General features: G+C 47.9%; 2 protein-coding genes across 4 annotated transcripts in view; one reads left to right on the forward strand and one right to left on the reverse strand.

The window, feature by feature from the left end:
• Positions 1-18302, reverse strand: part of PRIMPOL (primase and DNA directed polymerase) — a 55426-nt gene extending 37124 nt beyond the window's left edge. Inside the window, exons 1-2 of one of the 2 annotated variants that reach the window (XM_056560109.1) lie at positions 18164-18302; positions 7534-7718 (exon numbers count right to left, since the gene is read on the reverse strand). In XM_056560109.1, coding sequence (XP_056416084.1) covers positions 7534-7713 — 180 coding nt within the window. In that variant the 5' untranslated portion in view covers positions 7714-7718; positions 18164-18302. Of the gene's footprint in view, positions 1-7533; positions 7719-17838; positions 17979-18163 lie in introns of those variants that run through there. The other variant, XM_056560108.1, reaches the window with a different exon arrangement.
• Positions 17888-19102, forward strand: part of CASP3 (caspase 3) — a 32362-nt gene continuing 31147 nt past the window's right edge. The window contains exon 1 of one of the 2 annotated variants that reach the window (XM_056560117.1): positions 17888-18092. In XM_056560117.1, coding sequence (XP_056416092.1) covers positions 18082-18092 — 11 coding nt within the window. In that variant the 5' untranslated portion in view covers positions 17888-18081. Of the gene's footprint in view, positions 18093-18169; positions 18571-19102 lie in introns of those variants that run through there. The other variant, XM_056560124.1, reaches the window with a different exon arrangement.

Here is a 19102-nt window from a genome sequence, read left to right on the forward strand (position 1 = left end):
CAATAGGAGGAGACCAATAGGGCAAAGAAAAACCCAAAACTGTCCGAGAACCAGAAGAAAAAAACACAACTGAACACACCCCCGGACAGAGAACCAAAGGAAAAAACCCAAAAAGGGCGGGATCTGTGTCCCCCAATGGATCCTTCGAGAAAGTGTTAAAAAAATCTCCTTTTCTCTATGGGCTCCATTTGGGGACACAGACCGTGGGACGTAACAAAGCCGTCCCTTGGGTGGGCAGATAAGTAGTCAGGCAGACGGCCGATCCACTGCCGCCTGCAACACCTTACTACCCAGACTAGCATCAGCCGATGCGAAAGTATGAACTCGGAAAAACCTCAAGAGAGTGTGCAAAGACGACCAGGTAGCCGCCCTGCAAATCTGCGAGGCCGAAGCTCTATTCTGGAGAGAGCAGGAAGCCCAACAGAACGTGTGGAATGAGCCACAACCCTGAAAAGGAGGAATCTTCCCCTTACAGCGATAGGCTTCCGCATTGGCGGACCGAATCCACCGAGAGATGGTGGCCTTGGAAGCAGGTTGTCCCTTGCGACGACCTTCCGTAAGGACGACAAAGGAATCACACTGACGAAACGAAGAAGTGATGGAGAGATAAAACCGAACAGCCCAAAACTACAACCAGCTTGTGTAGTAAACGCTCCTTAGGATGAGAAGGAGCCGGACAAAAGGACGGGAGGACAAAGTCCTCATTGAGATGAAAGACTGAGACCACCTTAGGCAAAAAGGAAGGAACTGGACGGAAAACGACCCGTCCTGGTGGATCACCAGAAATGGAGAACGTCAGGAAAGAACTGCCAGTTCAGACACCCTCTGGATGGAGGCGATAGCAACAAGAAACGCCACTTTCCAAGAAAGGAGGCGGAGACACACCTCTCTAAGGGGCTCAAAGGGTTCACCCTGGAGGGCACTCGGAACCAAGTTCAAGTCCCAAGGGGAAGAAGGTGACCGATAAGGAGGAGCAGTGTTCGCCACTCCTTGCATGAAGGTCCAGACATGAGAATAGAAACCAGGGGCTGAAACCTGACCTTAAGGGAACTGAGAGACAACCCCAGTTCCAACCCCGACTGCAAAAAAAGGAGATAAGACGGGGAACCAAGAAGGTCACCGGGGAGAAGTCCTGAGGTTCACAGCAACGAAAATAAAAACCGCCAAGTACGGTGGTAAATTCGTGCAGAGGAGGGCTTATGAGCCTAGAGCATGGTGTGAATGACTTGGGAAGAGAACCCGCAGGTCCTCAAAACCGCGGTCTCAACCGCCACGCCAACAATGCAGCGACTGTAAATTGGGATGGCAAGAGGACCCCAAAAGAGTAGGACCGGGCGGAGCGGAAGGCGCAGAGGAGCGCCGTCCAGGAGCCTGACTACGTCGGCGTACCAAGACCTTTGGGGCCAATCTGGAGCTACCAGAAAGGCGAGGACGTCCTCTGCCTTGAGCTTCCTCAGCACCCTAGGAAGGAGCGGAAGAGGAGGGAACAGATAAGGTAGGGCGAACCCCGCCCAAGGAATCACTAGGGCGTCCACGTCCAGAGCCTGAGGGTCCCGGAACTTGGACACAAACGGAAGGATCTTCCGATTGTGCCGGAACGCGAAGAGGTCCACCTCCGGAAGGCCCCAGAGGTCGCAGAGCTGCGCGAAGACCTCCGGATGAAGAGACCACTTGCCGGGGTCGGGTGAGGACCGACTGAGGAAGTCCGCTTCCCAGTTGAACACTCCTGGAATGATTATGTACGCCACGGCCGTGGCATTGTCTGACTGTATGCGGACAGGACGAGACTGAAGACGGGACTCCCGTTATTCCAATATGTTTATCGGAAAAAAGGGGGGTCTCCAGGGGAGACCAGAGTTCCTGGACCGTCCAATCCCTGAACATGCCGCCCCAGGCCGACAGGCTGGCAACCGGTGTAACAACCTGCCAGAGAAGGGGAAGAAAGGACCGCCCTTAGAGAAGAAGGGGGGAGCAGAGCCACCAGAGCAGAGACTTACGGACCCTGCGAGGGAGAACAATCTGACGATCGAGGGACAGAGGAAACCTGTTCCATCGAGAGAGAATCGCCAGTTGAAGGGGGCGGTAATGAAACTGGGCAAAGGGTACGGCCTCCATAGTTCCCTACACCTGACCCAGGACGTCCATACTGTGCAGATGTAGACTGGCACCTGGGTCCAAAGGGGGCGGACCCCCGACCAGAGCACCAGACGTTTGTCCGGCGGAAGACAAATGCGGGCAGAGGCCGTCGAATCGAAGGCCATGAAGGTTAGAGACTGGGTAGGACAGAAGACTGACTTGTCCCAGTTGACCATCCACCCGAAGCGAGTCAGAGAGTGGAGAAAGACGTCCAGATTCTCCAGAGTCTGGGCTCTGGTCGGAGCCTTGATGAGAGGGTCGTCCAGATAGGATAGATTCCCCTCGACCGATCCCTCGTAAGGGAGGCAAATTCGATCCAGTAGCCGTTGGACACCACATCCCTGACCCCAGAGTCCTGAATGTGTGAAGTCCAGATGTCTCGGAAAACAAGAGACGACCTCCCACCCGGGTGGGGTCTTTCGGGTGGGGGCCTGACTTCAGCAGAAGTGGGCTTGCGGTTGCCCGATTTGGGCGCAAAACGGCCGGACCGGTTGGAGTCCGACTTGCAAGCCGGGCGTGCCCGGCACGAGGGAGCCTTCTTGTCCCGCGAAGGCGCCTGCCCGAACCCTTAGCTGGAACCAGAGGTCCGAAAGGAAAAAGGACTTCCATTGGGAAGAAGGGCGAGCCTTATTTTGAGGTAAGAAGGAACTCTTACCTCTAGTTGCCACGGAGATAATGTCATCGAGGCAGTCGGCAAAAAGACGGCCACCCGCAAAGGGAAGCTCAGAGAGAGACCTTTTTGGAAGCGGCATCTGTATTCCAAGCTTTAAGCCACATAAAGCAGCGGAGAGACACTAGGTGACCCACAGCAAAGGCAGAACAACGGGCTGACTACGTGGAAGCTGCGCACAGAAAGTCCTCAGCTTTAGAGCATTGGAGAGCCAGAGCAGATAGATCCTCTGGTGGGGGGATCCCGCTAAGATATCCTGATGGAGCTTTTGGCACCACTCCGACAGGGCCTTGGACACCCATGTCGAGGCGAAGATGGGAAGAAGAGAAGAGCCAGCTGCCTCAGAAGCAAACCTTGCTAAGGATTCTACCTTCTTGTCCATGGGATCCTTGAAGGCAGCGGCAACTGCAGAGGCAGTGTAGTTGCCTTAGAGATCCGGGAGATTGGTGGATCCGCTGAGGGAGGGGAAACCACCTTAGCGACAAGGTCCTTGACAAATGGATAACGTTCTTGGATTGTCTTGATTCCCGGGAACCTCTTGCCTGAATGTTTCCATGCAGATTCCAGAATGTCGTCAAAGTCAGCGTGAGAGCTGAACCTTTGAGGTGCTGGCTTAGCACGATGAAAGGATACTTCTGGATAGACATCCGAAGATCCTGGGTCCTCTAGATGAAGGGTGTCTCTTATGGCTGTCACCAATGAGTTCATCGTTGCAATTGAGTCCGAGCAGTCCTCTGAGTCAGATGCCGGCTCGGAAGCCTCGTCCACCAGGGGAAGTGAATGAGTAGAGGCAGTCCTGGAGGGGGGGGGGGGGCGACCCTGACCGGGTACGCAGCTCTGGCGTGTCTGGCGTGGCAGAGCGGCGAATCCGAGAACGTCCTCAGGAGGAGCGACGTTCGTGCCCAGATGACAGGGGGGGGGGGACCCATGAGGGGAACGCCCACGTCTATCTGAAAACTCAATTGAAGAGTCAGACGAGGCACCCCTATTACGCTTGTAAGAGCGTGAAGCATGAACGAGCCCTCTCAGAGGTCCCGCGCAGGAAAGACCCCTTCAGGGCGGACACCACTACCCGGAAGGCCTCAGCCACCGAACGGGAGACTTGGGTCAAGTCAGCCATATACTGGGTCAGGGAGAAACCCAGGGTGGTGAGCGGCTGAACCCACCGGGACCGAAAGGGCATCAGGGGGTACCAGGGGGTCTGGGGGAGCAGTGGAGCAGGCAGGGCAAGGGAGCTCAGCAGAGCCAGACATCTTGGTATTACAGTGCTACAAACATAATAAGTTACTGATGTTCCAGGTTTCTGACTAGAGGGAGGAACAGCTCTGGGAGCGGACATAATGGTGGAAAAAGAGATGGAGAGAGGGACTAGCCTTCTCACCCTGGTCTGTGTCCCCTGACAGCTGCAGTGAGAACTCACTCCGTGCAGCTAAGGAGACTAAAAAAGACCAGCCAATAGAAAGGGAGGGGCGTGCCCGAAGTAAGGCACCCCCCCAACGTTGTGAAAATTGCGCCCACGTCGCTGATTGGGGGCTGCTTCGCGCCCCTGGAAGCTCCCAGCCCTATGGGCGGAGCTAAGACCGGCCGAGAAGGACTGTAATGGCACCCGCTCCATGTCCCGAGCGCCATGTCCAGTCCACATAGCGCTCGGGGGAACAGAGCGGGCGGCCTAAACGCCGGCCAACGAAAGTGAAAGTAAGCCGGCACAGAAGCGCCCGTCTCAAAGCGGCGCCGCGGCTGAAAGCTGCGGATAAGGCGCTGAGGGAAAACGAAAGTAAGCCGGCGCTGGAAGCGCCCGGCCCGAAAAGCGCCGCGGCAGACAGCCGCATATAAGGCGCTGAAGTATTGCACCAAGAACACACGCACACATAGTAAAATAAAGTGCCCCCAGAAGTAAAGTGCCCTGTAATATATACCCCCTTAGGTGCCACTGCTCCCCCAATAAAAAAATGCAGCCCCTGTAAAATGCAGCCCCATAAAACTAAAGGTGGGCCAAAAATAGGGGGTCTCCAGAGGTTGCGAGTCCGTACCTATGGAGAAAAAAAAAAAAAAGGGGGGAAAGTGCTTACCTCAGTCAGAAGAACTTACCTAATGGAGTCTTCAGTGAAGTCTTCAGCCAGCTTATGGTCCCTGCATCACGCCTAGCTGCTAAGCGCGAGTGAGGCGAGCAGAGACATAGGGGGACCCGGACCCATGAGGTACAACCCAGGCGCTGACCGTTAGCGAGGGGGGTTAACAGCGCATATACGCAATGTCTGTGCCCCCTTACTCGCAATGGGGAAACGGAGAACCGCAGTCCCTGAGTCCCCACCTGAAAACAGAAAAGAAAAGGAATTAAAAAACTAACACGTCCCTAAAACAAAACAAAAAAAAATAAAAAAATCAGAAGACCTGGTCTGGAGCAATCCAGACCACGTCCACCTCCTTCAGACACTAAGCTTAAACTGACTAGCTCAGCGCCTGAAGGCGGGTATATCCTGCTGGGAGGAGCTGACTTTTTTTGTTACCATAGTGTCCCACCTCCTAGAGACAGCAAGATACACCCACGGTCTGTGTCCCCCAATGGAGCCGATAGAGAAACAGCATTTTAGTGAAAAATCTTTTTTTCTTCATTTACACATCCAACTTTAACAAAAAGTTGTGAAACCCCTGTGGGGTGTTAAGGCTCACTTTCCCCCTTGTTATGGTCCTTGAGGCGTGTAGTTTCCAAAATAGTATGCCATGTGTTTTTTTTTTGCAGTGGCTTGTAGGGGCTTCCTAAATGCGACATGCCCACCAAAAACCATTTCAGCAAAATTTGCTTTCCAAAAGCCAAATGTGACTCCTCTTCTGAGCATTGTAGTTCACCCGCAGAGCATTTTATGTCCTAACATGGGGTATTTCTATACTCAGAAGAGATGGGGTTACAAATTTTGGGGGGCATTTTCTCCCATTACCTTTTGTAAAAAAAATTGTACATTTGGGAAAAAAAGCACTTTAGTGAAAAAATGTTTTTCTTCATTTACACATCTGAATTTAACGGAAAGTTGTCAAACACCTGTGGGGTGTTAAGGCTCACTGGACCCCTTGTTACGTGCCTTGAGGGGTGTAGTTTCCAAAATGGTATGCCATGTTTTCTGCTGTTCTGGCACCATAGTGGCTTCCTAAATGCGACATGCCCCCAAAAACCATTTTAGCAAAATTCACTCTACAAAATCCCATTGTTGCTCCTTCCCTTCTGAGCCCTCTACTGTGCCCACCAAACACTTGACATACACATGAGGTATATCCTTACTCGAGAGAAATTGGGCTACAAATTTTGGGGGACTTGTTCTCCTATTACCCCTTGCAAAAATTCAAAAACTGAGTCTACAAGAACATGCGAGTGTAAAAAAAAGAAGATTTTGAATTTTCTCCTTCACTTAGCTGCTATTCCTCTGTAACACCTAAAGGGTTAACACACTTATTGAATGTCATTTTGAATACTTTGAGGGGTGCAGTTTTTATAATGGGGTCATTTGTGGGGTATTTCTATTTCAAATCCACTTCAAAACTGAACTAGTCCCTGAAAAATTCAGATTTAGAAAATTGAGAAAAATGTAAACATTTCTGCTATACTTTGAAGCCCTCTGATGTCTTCCAAAAGTAAAAACAAGTCAACTTTATGATGCAAACATAAAGTAGACATTGTATTTGTGAATCAATATATAATTTATTTGGTATGTCTATTTTCCTTACAAGCAGAGAACTTCAAAGTTAGGAAAATGCTAAATTTTCTATTTTTTTTAATCAAATTTTGGAATTTTTCACCAAGAAATTATGCAAGTATCGACAAAAATGTACCACTAACATAAAGTAGAATATGTCACGAAAAAACAATCTTTTGACCCCTATAACTTTCTTATTTTTCCATATTCGGGGTTGTATAGGAGCAAATATTTTGCGCCGTGATCTGTATTCTTTACATGTACCATTTTTGTTTTGATGGGAATTTTTGATCGCTTTTTATTAATTTTTTTTCTACTACATGAAGTGACCAAAAATCCGCAATCCTGGTATTTGGTATTAAATTTACGTTTTCGCCATTGACTGTACGGTTTCATTAATGTTCTATTTTAATAGTTAAGACATTTATGCGTGCAGCATTACCAAATATGTTCATTTTTGTTAACTATTTTATTTGAAAAAAGGGGGGGAAAGGGGGTGATTTTGACTTTTATTTAGGGGAGGGGCTTTTTCACATTTACTAGCTTTTTATTTTTTACTAATTTTTTTCACAATATTTTTTGTCCCCATAGGGCAGCATTTTTCACAGTGTGCTTTCAGTTGTTGCAAAACTACAACTCCCAGCATGCCCAGACAGCCATGGGCTGTAGGGCGTGTTGGGAGTTGTAGTTTTGTAACATCGGGAGACACACAGATGCACTACTGTGCTTGCAGAAACTGATCAATGCTATGCCATAGGAGCCTATAGCACAGCACTGATCAGTGTTATCAGCGCTCCATTACTACTAAGGTAAAGAACCTCCGCCCATCCTCTCAACTGATCGGGACCCTGCAGGTTTTGCCACGGGTGTCCAGATCAGCTCCACTGAGCTACCGGCAGTTACTTCGGCATTTTAGACGCCGCGCCGTGGGGGGGTTTGGTTACACGCTGAAGTCATGCCCCCACTTTAAGCCACGCCCACTGAAATCATCGGTGGGATAATTTTGCAAAACCACCTTAATGCACCAGTAAATAAACTTACCTCCTTACAGGTTTTGGCAAACTGAAAAGCTGCAGCTTGGCGATGAAACAGCTTCCAGACTGAAGAAGGCTGCCATGGTCTTGACAGTCTGGGTTTGTAGGCTGAACTGATTGGATGCCGTTTATACTGGGATGCCAGCTCCTCCACTTTCTTAAGTTTTTCTAGCCATTTTCTCTTCATGCTCTCTGGAATAAAAACAATGTATCAATTGCATATCAAATATTAAACTGTCCTTACAGTAAGGGTGGGTTCACACTACGTTTTGGACATACGGGGACCGCATCTGGCTGGGCCGATCTCATTCATTTGAATGAGCCGACCGGAGTCAGATAGTGACTCCGGTTGGCTCATTTTTGCCCCGTATCCGGTTTTCTGACTGGACCTAAAACCATAGCAACTGCTCCCCACCCGGCAGGCTTGAGTGGTACGTCTCTTCCTAGTAGTGTCTTACTCACCTCCTGGCAGCATTTTTAAACTATGATTACACTGAGACGCCCGAGTGCATCAGAGGCAATGCCTGCATTTTAGGCAGCATAAAACTAGTGACAGTTTCCCTTTCAGGATTCTGAGCTGTACGTGGATGAGGCGCATGCCTACATGCACAAGGTCACACGTACCATATCATCTGCAGATTTTATATAGTTTAACTCAAAGTAACTGAATAAGTGAGCACAACATCAAATTCACGGCAGCATGTGTTAAAAAATATATATATACTGTTTGAAGCTACTCCGGCTATTCTGCATGGAAATTCTGCAGTAAATTCCACCAAAATGAATTGCCTATTCACTTCAATAGAATTACTGCAGCAGATATTCTACATGAATATATAGCCAATACACTTCAATGGGATTCCGCTGTCCCATTATGCTGCAGAAATTCCATTAAAGTGAATAGGCAATTCATTTATGGGAAATTTACTGCAGAATTTTCATGCAGAATTCCGTGCAAAAATTCTGCCGTGTGAACATAGCCTAAGAGTAGCTTCACACAGTATATTTTCTTTACCGCTCTTTGAAAACTATAGAGCAAATTAAAGTGTACCTGTGGTTAACAAAAACTTTCGATATAATGTAGATAAGCACAAGTGAACAACTACAAGGGTGGGGGGGGTCTGTTGTCTACAAGGGGGGGGGGCTGCTGGCTACAAGGGGGGTCTTGCCGGCTACAAATGGGACGGGGGTCTGCTGGCTTAAAGGGGGGGTGGCCTGCTGGCTACAAGGGGGGGGGGGGCTGCGGTCTACAGGGGGCTGCTGCTAATATCTGAAACTATCTATACCCCCTACAAGTGGATACTACCTACTATTAAAGGCAATCTTACAGCAGAGTCACCTGCACTAATTTGAATTTATAGGTACATAGTGACCCGGTTTCTACCGATGCTCCCCATGTGGATATCACGCAATTGCTCTGGAGACATTGGTCTAGCCGCCAATGCAAATTCCCTGTTCTGCCCAATGGAGAAGAGAGAAATCTTCGCTCATACTACAGCCGCCGCCTCCATTGCACATAACAAGGAACCCACATATCAGCACGGTAAGCACCTTTAGGAGGAATGGTTAGATTCCTTATACAGATCAATGGAATTCAAAAGAACCCCATTGATCTGTGTGCTCTGCGCTTGATTGATAAAGCCTGGTTCAGCCAGGCTCTATCAATCTCAGAGCCACTGCAGACGGGGAAGCAGAGGTAAGCCCAGGGATGTGGAATTCCTATCGCCCGACGCCCGGGACTAGCAGTTTTGGGCGCCGGGCAGGTGAATTTGTCCGGCCCTTAGCCCGGCTTCGGGCAAGCAGGGCCGGTGTGAGGTGGTTTTGTGCGGCGCGATATGCAGTCTGTATGGAGCGGGCTCCCAACTCCTGCCCGCTCCATACTCTGCAGCCTGTGTCCTCGGAAGCAGAGCAGGGGAGATGAGAAGCTGTGTATTTGTCTTCTCTCCCCTGCTCTGCAGACGTGTGGGGGGAGATGAGGGGGCGTGGCTTCTTGCTCCCCGTGCAGATCTGCGTCCTCTGCCTTCACTCCCCCCAGCTGTAGCTTCGGAGAGCTGAGGGGAGGAGGCGCGTCTGCACGGGGAGACTGTATGCGGCGCTCACAGGGGAGTATGGAGCGGGCTCGAGACTCCTGCCCGCTCCATACTCTGCAGCCCCCGGCTGTTCTCAGTAGCCGGGGGCCGGCGCTAATAGCCAGCATGCGGCGATCGCCGCGGCTGGCTATTAACCCTTTAGATCGCCGCTGTCAAAGCTGACAGCGGCGTCTAAATCCTGGGTTCTCAAAATGGGGTACGCGTACCCTTAGGGGTACGCCAGGGGCTGTCAGGGGGTACGCGAAAGCGCTGACAAATACCGGCCATGCATTGGCCACTATTTGTCAGCGCATAGCCGCGGCAGCTCACTGTACAGTAGCGTGGCCAGAGATGCGGCCGGGGCTACTGTAAGTGAGCTGCGTGGTTGCCAGGGAGATGTGTGACCTCCCCTGACGTTGCGCGGAGTTGCCGCACAGCGCAGGGGGACGTCACACGTCAGTGCGGCCCTGTGGAACATCCCGTGAAGCAGCAGGCAACGGGACCACAGGACGCCAGGTAAACAACTGTATGGCACAGAGGGGGGGGGGACTGTATGGGACGGAGCACAAGGCATTAAGATGGAGGGGGAGAGGGATAATGGCGGGGGGGGGGGAATAATAAAGCACAAGGCATTGAAATTTTATGTCTTGTGCTTTATTACTCCCCCCCCCCCCCTCTCAGAGGGAGGGGGGAATAATGACATAATGGGATTAATATGGAGAAAGGGGCGGGGGTCGCTTATCCCCCCCCCCCCTCCATCTTAATCCCCTTGTGCTATTATTACTCCTCCATATTAATCCCCTTGTGCCAATATTCCCCCCTACCTCTGATTCCTTTTGCCATTTCCCCCTCCATCTTAATCCCCTTGTGCTATTATTATCCGATATGGCAAAAGGGGATCAGAGGAGGGGGGAATTATCAACCCCCCCCCCCCTCCATATTAATCCCCCTGTATCATTATTCCCCCTCCTCCATATTAATCCCCTTGTGTGATTTTCCTCCCTCCCTATGATCCCCTTTTGTTATTTTTCCCCTTCCATCTTAATCCCCTTGTGCCATTTTTATCAGAGGAAGGGGGAATGGTGCAAGGGGATTCAAATGGAAGGGGGAATAATGGCACAGGGGGATAAAGATGGAGGTGGGAAAATGGAGCAAGAGGATCAGAGGGAGGGAGGAATAATGGCACAAGAGATTAAGATGGAGGGGGGGGGTTGATTAGCCTCCCCCCCTCCATCTTAACCCCTTAACGACGCAGGACGTATATTTACGTCCTGCGCCGGCTCCCGCGATATGAAGCGGGATCGCGCCGCGATCCTGCATCATATCGCGTCGGTCCCGGCGCTCATCAACGGCCGGGACATGCGGCTAATACCACACATCGCCGATCGCAGTGATGTGCGGTATTAACCCTTTAGAAGCGGCGGTCAAAGCTGACCGCCGCTTCTAAAGTGAAACTGAAAGTGACCTGGCTGCTCAGTCGGGCTGTTCGGGACCGCCGCAGTGAAATCGCGGCGTCCCGAACAGCTGACCAGACACCGGGAGGGCCCTTACCTGCCTCCTCGTGTCCGATCGACGAATGACTGCTCCGTGCCTGAGATCCAGGCAGGAGCAGTCAAGCGCCGATAATGCTGATCACAGGCGTGTTAATACACATATGTGGTTACGCCGCGTCCGTAAATGTCCGAACTATAAAAATATATCATTAAACCGCACGGTCAATGGCGTACGCGCAAAAAAATTCCAAAGTCCAAAAAAGCGTATTTTGGTCACTTTTTATACCATTAAAAAAAATGAATAAAAAGTGATCAAAAAGTCCGATCAAAACAAAAATCATACCAATAAAAACTTCAGATCACGGCGCAAAAAATTAGTCCTCATACCGCCCTGTACGTGGAAAAATAAAAAAGTTATAGGGGTCAGAAGATGACATTTTTAAACGTATAAATTTTCCTGCATGTAGTTATGATTTTTTCCAGAAGTACGACAAAATCAAACCTATATAAGTAGGGTATCATTTTAACCGTATGGACCTACAGAATAATGATAAGGTGTAATTTTTACCGAAATATGCACTGCGTAGAAACGGAAGCCCCCAAAAGTTACAAAATGGCGTTTTTTTTCGATTTTGTCGCACAATGATTTTTTTTCCGTTTTGCCGTGCATTTTTGGGTAAAATGACTAATGTCACTGCAAAGTAGAATTGGCAACGCAAAAAATAAGCCATAATATGGATTTTTAGGTGGAAAATTGAAAGGGTTATGATTTTTAAAAGGTAAGGAGGAAAAACGAAAGTGCAAAAACGGAAAAACCCTGAGTCCTTAAGGGGTTAATCCCCTTGTTCCATATTGGATAATAATGGCACAAGGGTATAAAGATGGAGGGGGAATAATGGCAAAAGGGAATCAGAGGGAGGTGGGGATTGTGGGACAGGGGGAGTAAGACGGAGGGGGAATAATAGCACAAGGGGATTAAGATGGAGAAGGGATGCATTAGTATAAAGGTAAGAACACGCCTTTTGTCTGCGGGTACCCCTCGCTCGCAAGTTCCGCGTGAGGGGGTTCCCGTGGACATACTTTCAGGCCTTGGGGGTACGGTCGCCGAAAAGGTTGAGAACCACTGGTCTAAAGGGACATGTGAATGCTCCCTGGTGGGCTAGGGGGTGGATCGCCCCCCCTAACGGCGCGATAGCAGGGGGGCGATCCACTATGGAGGTAGCCGGAGGGCTTACCTCTGTTCCCGGCTGTGATTGATTTAGCCTGGCTGGACCAGGCTCTATCAAATGAGCACAGAGCACACAGATCAATGGAGTTCAATAGAAATCTATTCATCTGTCTGAGGAATCTAATGATTCCTCCTATAAGTGTAATAAAGTGTAAAAAAAAAAAAAAGTTTTAATAAAAGTTTGAAAGACACCCAGTGGTCTTCAAACTGTGCCCCTGCAGATGTTACAAAACTACAATTCCCAGCATGCCAGGACAACCGTTGGCTGTCCGGGCATGCTGGGAGTTGTAGTTTTGCAACATCTGGAGGGCTACAGTTTGAAGACCGCTGCATTAACCCCTTCCATGTTAAAAGTTCAAATCACCCCCTTTTCCTATATAAAAACATGCAAACATAATAAAAATAAACATATTTGGTATCGCTTCGTGCGTAATTGTGCAACCTATTAAAATATAACATTATGTATCCCGTACGGTAAATGTAATAAAAATACCAAACCACAGATTTGCAATTTTTATAATATCCCAGAAAAAAAAGTTAAAAAGCGATTAAAAAGTCAGATCAATATCAAAATGTTACCGATACAAAAAACATAATGGCGCAAAAAATGGGCCTGGTACGTGGAAAAAAATAAAGCTACAGGGGTTAAAAAATGGCAATTAAAAAAATTAGAAAAAGTTCAGAATTAGTAAAACATGACGTAAACGATACAAATCTGATATCGCTGTAATCAGGCGCCTAAAGTATAAAACTAATATGTTACCTCAACCACAAGGTAAATGGCGCAGAAAAGAAAAACCACCAAATCTGCTAAATTATCTTTTACTATTTCAATTTCACTTCCCTTAATATATATATATATATATATATATATATATATATATATATATACACATATATATACAATCCAAATTAAAGCGGCACCTCCGAATTCCTGTTCTGAATGGGTGCCAGCCCTTAGACCTCGGTGCTCCGGTCCGTTTTTCAATATGATAAATGCAGGCAGCACACCAATAATAGTGCTAAATCAAAGTGCTTTTATTCCAAGGAACAAGACAACGTTTCGGCGATCTCACACCGCCATTTTCTGTACCTTGATAAAGTTGGTTTATCCAACGAAACGTCGGGAAGCGGAGGGCTATTCACATTTTAACTAGCAGCTATCAGTGCTTTTCTGTTAATATAGTGGCATCCATAGATTAGTGCTAGTAAAGCACAACACCATTACAAAAGAAGTTATAGGATGCTTATATACTATTCAAGCAACTACTAGCTGTGCTTTTAACCATAACACCGGAGCTCATATATATTTTAAATGATCTAATAAAATTCAGTTTTAAGGGGGGTTTCTAGTTTAGGGTTAACCCCTTGGGGGGCGACCCCTAAAGGTTGTTGATATATATAATTTGCCCTGGAATCCCTGGGGAATTTTTGTTGTTGTTGTTAAAGCTCCATTTAGACACCGCTGTCAGCTTTGACAGCGGCGATCTATAGGGTTAATAGCCGACCGCAGCGATACCAAAGTCCATAATTGCGTATTTTTTGGCCACTTTGCATACCCTAAAAAATTTTTATAAAAAGTGATCAAAAAGTCCCATCAAAACAGATCATGGCTCACTGCGTAGAATCAGAAGCCCCCAAAAGTTACAAAATAGTGTTTTTTTTTTTTTTTTTTTTTGCCCCACAATTTTTTTCTCTCCCTCCGCTTTGGCTTTAGATTTTGTGGTGAAATGGTTGATGGCATTACAAAATAAAATTGCTGGCGCAAAAAACAAGCCCTCATATGGGTCTGTAGGTGGAAAATTGAAAATGTTATGATTTTAAGAAGGTGAGGAAGAAAAACCGAAAGTGCAAAAATGAAAAATGGCCTGGTCCTTAAGGGGTTAAATAATTTGTATATTTTCGGGTGAAAAAATGCTCTCCCTGCAGCTATTGCCTGTGCGTCTCTGCGAGGAGACCAAATACAGGAAGTGAGGGCAGGACAAGCAGGGCTCCTGGCTTGTCAATTGACCTGTTGCGTGAGCTGGGAGCATGTCACGGAGCCTTACTGAACAGAGCCCCGATTGTCCTCGGCGCACAGAGCCCCGATTGTCCCCGGCGCACAGAGCCCCGATTGTCCCCGGCGCACAGAGCCCCGATTGTCCCCCCACACTTCCTCTATTTGACTCCTCACAGAGACACACAGGCAATAGCTGCCAGAACAAAAATATACACAATTTTAAACTAATGTATATAACAAATATACATATAATGTTATTATCTACATTATATAGTTTTTGTGTGGTAGACAAGGGGGGGGGGGGGGGGTAAAGCAGTGTCCCCATCATTAAAGCTGCATTTACTTCTCGGTTTTACACTACGGGTGCCGGATCCAGCTGGGGGAGGGGCAAACTGGGCACTCCCGTACCCCAGCCGGACCAGCGATAAACTCCATTCACTTTAATGATCCGACAGGAGTCAAACGGTGACTCCGGACGGCTCATTTTTGACCCGTATCCAGTTTTGTGACCGGAGTTTAGCACTGGTCCGGCTGGGGTACGGCAATGCCCGGTTTGCCCCTCCCCCAGCTGGATCCGGCACCCGTAGTGTAAAACAGAGATGTGAATACAGCCTAAGTTAGGGTAGCGGTGATAGAATCAGACGGATCCCCTTTGTATGGTTGTAATATCATATTTCCCCCTGGACCTCGGCTGCCAGCGGGAAATATAAAAATTTGCTCTCCAAAGCCGTTTTGTAAGCCAGCAAAAAAAAAAAAAAAAAAAAAAAAAGAGATCTAAATCCCTTGATAAATCTCCCCCCCCCCCCCCATATTTTTCAAATAACACATAGATAATGAACACTATAATTTTTTATGCACGTCAAATACACAGAGAAAAAGTGCACAGGGAAGTTGTGAACATAAGGGATCGTATATTACACACAGTTTCTGTACATCTTTTTATGTCACACAACTTCCTGGAAATCCTGAATAGAAGTACATTCCCATCACCATTTATGTATACGACAACCATGTACAATTTTTTTTTAATTATTATAAAACCCCAAAAAAACATATCTATCACTATCTGTATAGTCCTGTATTAAAAAGTTAATCCAGTTTTGTACGGTTTGGAACGGTTGCAGTTCAGTCCTACCAGGATTTTGTCTAATGTTTCAAAACCGTATATTCACTGTATACTTTTTTTTTTTTTTTAAATAATATTGTGGTCAATCATAACCATATAAAACAGTGGCCCATATTTATCAATGAGGTTGAAACCCTAATAGTCTGTTTTCTCCTATAGCAACCAATCACAGCTCAACTTTCACTTTACAAGAGCTCATTAAGATATGAAAGCTAAACTGAGATTGATTATGGTGTGCAATTTTTTTTTTTTCAATTAAAGGGCAATGGGCAAATTGCCAGTGTGTGTGGTGAAACGTTAGGGGGGGGGGGGGTTAATGTGTGTCTACGGTGTCCATTTTAGGACATCGTCAGCCATAACTCCGTCCTCTGTCAGATGAAACGGCGTCCCTCCTCCTCCCTCACACCAATCGTCGTCATCCTTCAGCCACAACTCCCTCCTCCCTCATCCAAAACGCTGTCATGCCTCAGACGATTCTTCAGATGCAACTTCCTGCCGCATAGCAGAGCCGACGCTGAACAGCATAAATAGCAGTCGAAAACTTTGAAACTTGCACATGTACTACAGAGTCTGTATAGTAGAGCCAACATTGAATAGCGTGTACAGCAGAACTCCTACAGCACACGGCAGGAAAGTTTTTCATCTGAGGGATGACAAGTTTCGGATGAGGGAGCGGACGGAGTTACAACTGACGATGTCATAAAATTGACATCGTATGTGTCAGTTTTAAATAGTCCCCCACATGGTCCGAGTGTGGTGTATGAGGACTGCAGCCAACCCTGTCACAGCTGAATTTTTTGCATGCAGTGGCATGGTAAGTACTCAATTTTCAATTTTGGTTTTATACCAATGAGACTCGTGGGTTGAGGTTTGAAAGCCATTAAATAAAATGTATGTGTTAACTAACTTTAGTGGGTGGGAATTGTAGGGTCCTCGTGATTACTTTTTGATCAATCGTATATAGTACAGTGATCCCTCAACATATGATGGTGATTCGTTCCAAATGAACCATTGATACTTGAATCCATCGTATGTTGAGGGATCCGTGCAATAGTAATATAGAAAATTATACTCACATGTCCCCGCCGCTATGGACCGTCACCGCTGCCCTAGATCGTCGCTGTCATCACGTCCCTGGGGTGTCCTCGCCGCTTCGGACCATCACCGCTGCCCAGGATCGTCGCTCTCCATCGCTGCGCACGGCGCTCCTATTGGATGACTGGACGCCGTTCGCGGCAATGTGATGACGACGAAGGAGAGCGACGGCCATACAGCGGAGCCCGAAGAGAACGGTCCGGAACGTCGGGGACTGGTGAGTGACACTCACCGAACCACACAGGGCACATTAAATGGCTATCCGGCAGCAGCTTATGCAGTCTGCACTGCCAGATAGCGGTTTATGCGATGGCCCTGACATACAAAAGCATTGTATGTTGATGCCGCCTTCAATATGCGATGGCCTCTCAAATCACCGTAGGTCAGGGGATCACTGTACTGTGTGTATTGATCCTCCAAACACAGAACCCTCCTTTTTTTGTGCTAATTTATAATTTTCAATTTCACCCCACAATTTTTGGTTTCACCGTAGATTGTGTGGTAAAATGAGTGATGTAATTACAAAATACAACTGGTGGTGCAAAAAACAAGCCCTCATATGAGAATGGAAGTGGAAATGTTGAAAGTGTTACAACTCTTTGGTTATGTTCACATTGAGTAATGTGTACGGTATCTCCGCGTGCAGATTTTTACGAGCGTCCTTAAAAGGTAATGCAGCGAAAAGTAACATCCACAGGAACGTGGGATAAGTGTCAGATCGCTGGGACTCTCCTAAACGGGCTCAGCTGTCTCAGAGGAGCATGTGCTGGGGTTGGCACGGGCTCCATTCATTTCTATGGAAGCACCGGAGATGCCCAAGTAAAGCACTGGGATCTCTCCGACACTCCCATAGAAAATGACACTGTCAATAGGGGATAAGTTACTTTCTGCTGCAGTACCCCTCCATTAAGAGAGCATGCACAAACTGTGGTATGTTCACACTGCGGAATCATCCATCGTGGAATTCCGCAAGCGGAGATTCTGTCAGGCGGTCGCCACCGGTAGGACAGCGGGGCACTGTGCCGTCACCATTGACAGCTATGCAGTACTCAGAGAATACCGCGCAAAAAAAAAATAACATGTTCTTTCTCTGCGCAGAACAATTTCAGTGGTGGAATTGTCTGCAGCTGAAATTCCGCACTGTGAACGTGCCTAGTGGAAGACCCATTCACACTGATGATACTGTTCACTGCATTCCGCAGTGTGAACATGCCCCAATTCCAGAATGTGGGAAAGTCAGTGGGTGCTGCAGTTCCTGCTCATTACAATGTCCTGGCAGTAACATATAAAAGTCAGACTCACATTTTCTATCAACAAGCCTCCAATTACGTCACTTCTCCGCTTTTCTACCATGACGTCATCAACAAGCCTCCAATTACGTGACTTCTCCGCTTTTCTACCATGACGTCATCAACAAGCCTCCAATTACGTCACTTCTCCGCTTTTCTACCATGACGTCATCCCCAGCTGCATAGAACACAACGCAAAATCATATCTTGCCAGTTGCTGCTCCACGTTCCCGCCAATGGTCAATCTACGTCAGCCATGCGAGCTCCGTAAGCCAATCAAATTTCGTCTATGCGACCCAAGGGGCGTGGTTACTTTATGCAAATTATATGTCGCTTACTCAACAAAACGGAACTTTTACGTCGTATGATTCAATCTATAGCTTTGTGATTGTCCGTTAGAAGGTGTGTGTAACGTTCCACTTCACAACACCCACGGACCCGGGTGTATACCCTCACGTGATGCGCTGCCTTAGAAACAAGGCGCTATGTTGGTTAGCGTCTAAGCATTGGCTGAGGGCTCGTGACGTCACCCGTTGCCTAGCCGTATACGAACAGCTGCTACCGTGGCGCACGTCTGCCACAAAATAGACGCAGCCGAGTCCGGGGAGCAGGAACAGTTGTTGTTAGGCGAATTCCCAGCCAATAGGAGGCGTGCTCGTGGGTGGCCCCGCCCATATCACTGACCACACCGCTGTGCAACCGAACGGAGACAAAAAGAGCAGAGTGATTGAGCAGAACGGTGGAGGTAAGGACAAGCGCTACTATGGCTAGGGAGGAATAACTAGGCCGTCCTGGGACTTGTAGTTCAGTTTATATCATTTTAGGACATAGTGTCCCCCAAAGTGTGGCTCTCCAGCTGTTGCAAAACTACAACTCTCGTCATGCACTGACAGCATGAGTGTATGGGACTTGTAAGCTGTGCCGAAACCACAAGTTCCACCTGGTCTAATATATTCTGAGAGTTGTAGTCCCATTAGTACTTACAGCTGTAGACTCTGTTGTGGATCCATAAGTATCAGTGTTTCCCAACCAGGGTGCCTCCAGCTGTTGCAAAACTACCATCTCCAGCCTGTGGGGCATGCTGGGAGTTGGAGGCTCATTAATCTAGATGTCCTACTTTCTAGAGCAGGGGTCTTCAACCTGTGGACCTCCAGATGTTGTAAAACTACAACTCCCAGCATGCCCGGACAGCCGTTGGCTGTCCGGGCATGCTGGGAGTTGTAGTTTTATAACATCTGGAGGTCAGCAGGTTGAAGACCACTGTTCTAGAACAGTGG

The sequence above is a fragment of the Hyla sarda genome, chromosome 1, assembly GCF_029499605.1.
Source record: "Hyla sarda isolate aHylSar1 chromosome 1, aHylSar1.hap1, whole genome shotgun sequence".
Classification (NCBI taxonomy): Eukaryota; Metazoa; Chordata; class Amphibia; order Anura; family Hylidae; genus Hyla; species Hyla sarda.